The following is a 5,097-nucleotide window of genomic DNA, read 5'->3' as shown; positions in this document are numbered from 1 at the left end:
TGACAAATTTATTTTTTATATTTTTGGTCCAATATGGCTCTTTAAACATTTTGGATTGCCGACCTCTAGACCAGATCAAACCTATCAGATCAACAACGTTATTACTCACCGTTTTAGATTAAATTCTCTCTCCATAGCAACTGACCTCTAAAGTGGACATTACTGCTCTCCTGTGGACACTTGCAGTAACACCATGTCGTGACTGTGCTACACATTGTAAACAGAAAAACACCGGAAGCAGCAGAATAATGTCAACACCAACTTTTATTTATTACAATTGGGGCAGGGGGGCGCTCTACTGAGGCGGCTGCTGCTGATCAGGCATGCTCCTGATGATGTCAGAATCGCCTGCAGACCAAAGAAAAAGTCAGCAAACTGCCACAAAGGCAAAACCTAGACTTTTATTCTAAAATACAAGGACATAAATGCACAGCTTCGACTCACCGGGGTCAATGATGGCCAGTGTGCACACCCTGTAGTATTTGCCGCAGGCTGTACCAAGCTCAATGTTGTTTCCGCTGTAATGGTGGACACCAGTTTTGGCCAGCATGGCATAGTACTCAATCTCAGATTTCCTGCACATGGGAGGAAAAATAGTGTTATTGCAGTAAGGAATGCATTAAAAGGGAGACACTGAAACTAATTCAAAATTGACACATTTGTTTGTTATAGAGTTCTTGCTGAAAAAATGTGCATTTGAAAACAAAAATATGCAATGTGCCAGCAATTTGAGGGCTCTTTAGGTTTGATCCCCACCATCCTAGTCACCGCTGTCGTGTCCTTGGGCAAGACCCTTTACCCACCTGCTCCCAGTGCCCCCCTCACTGGTTTAGATTTAGCTTTAAAAAATAAAAATAATGGGTTTCACTATGTAAAGCGCTTTGCGTTTCTTGAGGAAAGCGTTATATAAAAATAATTCACTTCATTTTACAATACATCAGATAAACATGGCCTACGTCAGGGGTGTCGAATTCGCAAACAGGTTTTATCCGATCCACGATATGAGTTTGCCAAGTATAAAAATTAGCTTAATTTTTTTTAATGAAAGAAATGTTGTTCTAAATGTCTGGATGTCGAAATAGCAAATCAGTTAAGCAAGCAAACGGTTGATATTGGGGCCAAGCAAGAGGTACACAGTAAAGTTTGGCTGCGGCTCCTTCCCCTCAATCCAAATGAAATGTGAAAACTGCTGTTTTACATCTCCTGCTTCAAACGCATTGATATTTGGCACCCTCATTGCCCCAAAAGGTCTGTCAAAAATGAGAAAAGCGAACAGTCTAAGTAACTCAACCTTCTTGAATAGTTTCTACCTCTGTTTGTTATAGTTTGTTGACTTAGTACAGTAATAATACGTGGAAATGACAAATGAGGTATTTCATACCTAGAAGAGTTTTATCCATTTTGTTCAATCCCAGATGGGCTGTAACTTAGTTTGATGGCTTTGACAGGGATTTCCCCCTTAATGTAATTGATTGTGGTGGTGTGCCACGGCAAATAAACCACATATATATCCATATATGGAGGTATTTTGTTTTTATGTAAAACCCCTCATTTTTAAGGTGTGGCGGCTAGCCACACCTTAAAAATGAGGGGTTTTACATAAAAACAAAATTAATATGATATTGTAGCTTCCAAAACAAGACAAGTTTGACTTGTTTTAGCTTTGCCAACAACGGGCACAATTCCAACAAGTATTTCCTCCGTGCACACACGTCTTCGTGTTTCACTCATTAACACACAATACTTCCCCATTCTCCGCCAACACGATGTGTTCACAGACCATGGGGGAAAAAAATCAGAATACAAACATACACATTAACACCAGTGGTTAGTTACAGTATGAATGGATATATATGTGGTTTATTATCTGTGCACTATTGACTAGTGATGCACCAAAAATCTGGCCGTCGAAAAAAGACCTCTGATCACCGGAATGGCGCTGTCAAAACCGGATGTTATAATGACGTAAGCCATACACACAGGGTTGTTTGGATCGGAGGCATCATGACCGCAATGTGGACGTACTCTAATGTATCCAAGATATACCTGTGGACAGCGATCTTCAAAATTTTAAATGACAGTGGTGGCTTTTGAGGAGAGGAAGGCTCCCAGCTGCGCGAAGTAAGTATGACGTCAGGCTCTCTGCAGCCCGCTAATTTCCGCAGACATGGAGCGCTACCAGTAAAAAGTCTCTAAGCGCGAGTACAGTCTACAATAACACCAGAAATAGATAGATTTGTTTTTAATTTTAAAAAAGACTGACTAAAAGATTTGGAGAAAGCTCTCGGGAAAAAAAAATATTCTCAAAGTACATTATACAACAATTACAAACAGAGCAAAATAATACAAATATATGTTAATAATATGCATCATGGCAAATAATACAAGGACATCATATTGCAATTGCTATTACAAGTATCTTGGCAATCTAGATGTTTATACATACACTGAGACGAGGTCCAAGTTCATTGCGGTCCTTGTTTTTGAAACAGCGTCAAATTTTTCTCCAAATTTTCAACTAATTTCATGTGTTTTGTCAAGAGGATTATTTGAATATGAAGTTGTCTTTGATCTTGATCTTGGCGTGGCGAAGTTGATAGAGTGGCTGTGCCAGCAATCGGAGTGTTGCTGGTTACTGGGGTTCAATTCCCACCTTCTACCTTCCTAGTCACGTCCGTGGTGTCCTTGGGCAAGACACTTCACCCTTTGCCTCTGATGGCTGCTGGTTAGCGCCTTGCATGGCAGCTCCCGCCATCAGTGTGTGAATGTGTGTGTGAATGGGTAAATGTGGAAATACTGTCAAAGCGCTTTGAGTACCTTGAAGGTAGAAAAGCGCTATACAAGTATAACCCATTTATCATTATTATTTATCTTAGGTATCATGCCATGATTTGGGCCACTTGGGAATTGCCTTCCCTCCATGTGGCCCCTGAGCTGAAATTAGTTTGACAACCCTGGCCTATTTAATTAGGTATATGCTACATCCTTTTGATTTGAACCCACTAATAGAGGCAAACAGCCAAGTTATGACCCCTTTGTTATCTGATGCATGTTTTGCAATAGAACAAATGCTAATAAAGTCTTTATCAGTGATTCTCAAACTGTGGTATGCGGGCTCCATCCAGTAGTACGCCAAAGAATCCATCCATCCATTTTCTACCGCTTGTCCCTTTTGGGGTCGCGGGGGTGCTGTAGCCTATGTCAGCAGCATTCGGGCGAAAGGCGGCGTAAACCCTGGACAAGTCGCCACCTCATCGCAGGGCCAACATAGATAGACAGACAATGTTCACACTCCCATTCACACACTAGGGCCAATTTAGTGTTTCCAATCAACCTACCCCCAAGTGCATGGTGGGAGGAAGCCGGAGTACCCGGAGGGAACCCACGCAGTCACGGGGAGAACATAAAAACTCAAAAGAATCAGTTGATTAATTCAATGTTTTATTTTCCTACAATTACCATTACTCTCTGTAATCTTACAGTGGCCAAAAATATTAAATATACTAGTAAAATAAAGCCTCTGCCTTGTTTTTTAATGAGTACTTGGGCCTACTTTGCTACTGCATTTTAATGTTGGTACTTGGAGAACCAAGGTTTTTCTGAGGTGGTACTTGGTAAAAAAAAAAAAGGTTGAGAACCACTGCTCCATATACAAGGACTTGGGACAATAACATGCATAATTGTGCAGACTAAAGTCACTTGTAAGACTGAAAGGTGTGCCAACAATAACAATGAGCGTTTAATACCTGAGAGCAGGACAGTTGTTTGCCAGGATGACCAGCTTGGCCTTTCCCTGTCGGATCATCTTCTGGGACTGCTTATAGCCCAGCACGTACTTGCCACTTTTCATCACCAGCTGGAGCCGGGAGTTAATGGACTCCATCGACTTTTTCTGGAAGAAAAACGCGTGTAAATAACGACAAGGTGGTACAATGTGTGTAGAGTGGACTGTTACCAAGAAAAGTGTCAATAGAGTTGCGCAGATTTAACTGATATTGGCGTTAGCTGTCATGTTAGCATTAGATGCCACAGGCATAACTAGACACGTTGGGTGACTCTAAACCGTAACTCCTAGTTGAACGTATATGGATGAACAGCCACATGTCGCGTTAAAACCACATAGTTTGGATGAACAGGACATTTTGGTGTAAGTTGTTTTGCTAGCAGGCCTGAAAATCAACTTTAGCCTCCACGTGAAGCACCAGCGCGTGCTCTGCACCGAGAGAGCTTCCACTCACCGTCTTCTTTGCGGCCACCATTTTGAGCGATTTAAGTCCAAGTCCGGCCAACCTACGGTCGGAAACAACACAGGTGAACGTGTCGTTATGTTTGGGGTGTAAAAACAAATTGAAAACAGACAGATGTGGGTGTCTTTAATTGAGAAAACTCGGAGAGGATCTTACGGTGAGTTAGCTCCAATATGGCCTCGGAGAGAAAGGAAGCTCCAGCATGCTTTGCGGTACTATCTGCTTCTTCTTCTTCTTCTTGTGATTTTATGGCGGTTGGCAAGCAACCTTGTGGTGAGAATTACCGCCACCTACTGTAATGGAGTGTGGATCGAGGTGGATTCCTACTCTAAATTATTTTATTTAACCCAGTGTTTTTAAAAAATGTGTGTATTGCTTTATAACCTGTGTGTTCTGAGTGCAATCCTAATATATCTTCCACTGTTAACCTAATATTCTCTTTCGCTAACTTATTTCCCAGTATTTCCCTTTCTCTATTATATTTTCTACAATGTATTAAAACATGTCTTACATGTTCTATCTGTTGGCAAGAATCACACAGTCCTGTAGCATGTTTCCCCATCAATTTCAATGAACTATTTAGATATGTATGTCCTAATCTCATTCTAGTAATAATGTCTTCTTCCTTCCTATTTCTATTGCCTCCTCTCATTACACCTACTCTCCTCTGGACTTTGTAATACTCTCTACCTTTTGTTTCCTTATTCCAATTATCCTGCCACTTTTTATTGTGTTTTATCTTAATGATGTTCTTCACTTCTTCTTTACTGTGCTTAATCTCCATGTTTACTTCTGTTTTAGTGGTTGCTTGTTTCGCGTACTTATCAGCTAATTCGTTCCCCTCAACTCC

General features: G+C 41.0%; 1 protein-coding gene across 1 annotated transcript; it reads right to left on the bottom strand.

Annotated features, from left to right (window-relative positions):
- Positions 1–246: 246 nt before the first annotated feature.
- LOC133649796 (large ribosomal subunit protein eL30) lies at positions 247–4,487 on the bottom strand. Its single transcript, XM_062046463.1, has 5 exons — positions 4,404–4,487; positions 4,239–4,290; positions 3,747–3,892; positions 445–575; positions 247–348 (listed from the first exon to the last, which is right to left on the bottom strand). The coding sequence occupies exons 2-5, from the start codon at positions 4,257–4,259 to the stop codon at positions 296–298; spliced, it is 351 nt and encodes a 116-aa protein (XP_061902447.1). The 5' UTR covers positions 4,260–4,290; positions 4,404–4,487; the 3' UTR covers positions 247–295.
- Positions 4,488–5,097: the final 610 nt, after the last annotated feature.

Source organism: Entelurus aequoreus, linkage group LG05 (genome assembly GCF_033978785.1).
Source record: "Entelurus aequoreus isolate RoL-2023_Sb linkage group LG05, RoL_Eaeq_v1.1, whole genome shotgun sequence".
NCBI classification, from domain to species: domain Eukaryota; kingdom Metazoa; phylum Chordata; class Actinopteri; order Syngnathiformes; family Syngnathidae; genus Entelurus; species Entelurus aequoreus.
The sequence above is the reverse complement of the archived record's forward strand: the minus strand, read 5'-3'. Positions and strand labels throughout refer to the sequence as shown.

Excerpts from the sequence above, each read along its gene's own strand:
- LOC133649796 (XM_062046463.1), bottom strand. The coding sequence starts at position 4,259 with ATGGTGGCCGCAAAGAAGACG. Across the intron at positions 576-3,746 it reads AACAACTGTCCTGCTCTCAG|GAAATCTGAGATTGAGTACT; the intron begins GTATTAAACGCT and ends TCCCATGTGCAG. Across the intron at positions 349-444 it reads ACTGGCCATCATTGACCCCG|GCGATTCTGACATCATCAGG; the intron begins GTGAGTCGAAGC and ends TTTGGTCTGCAG.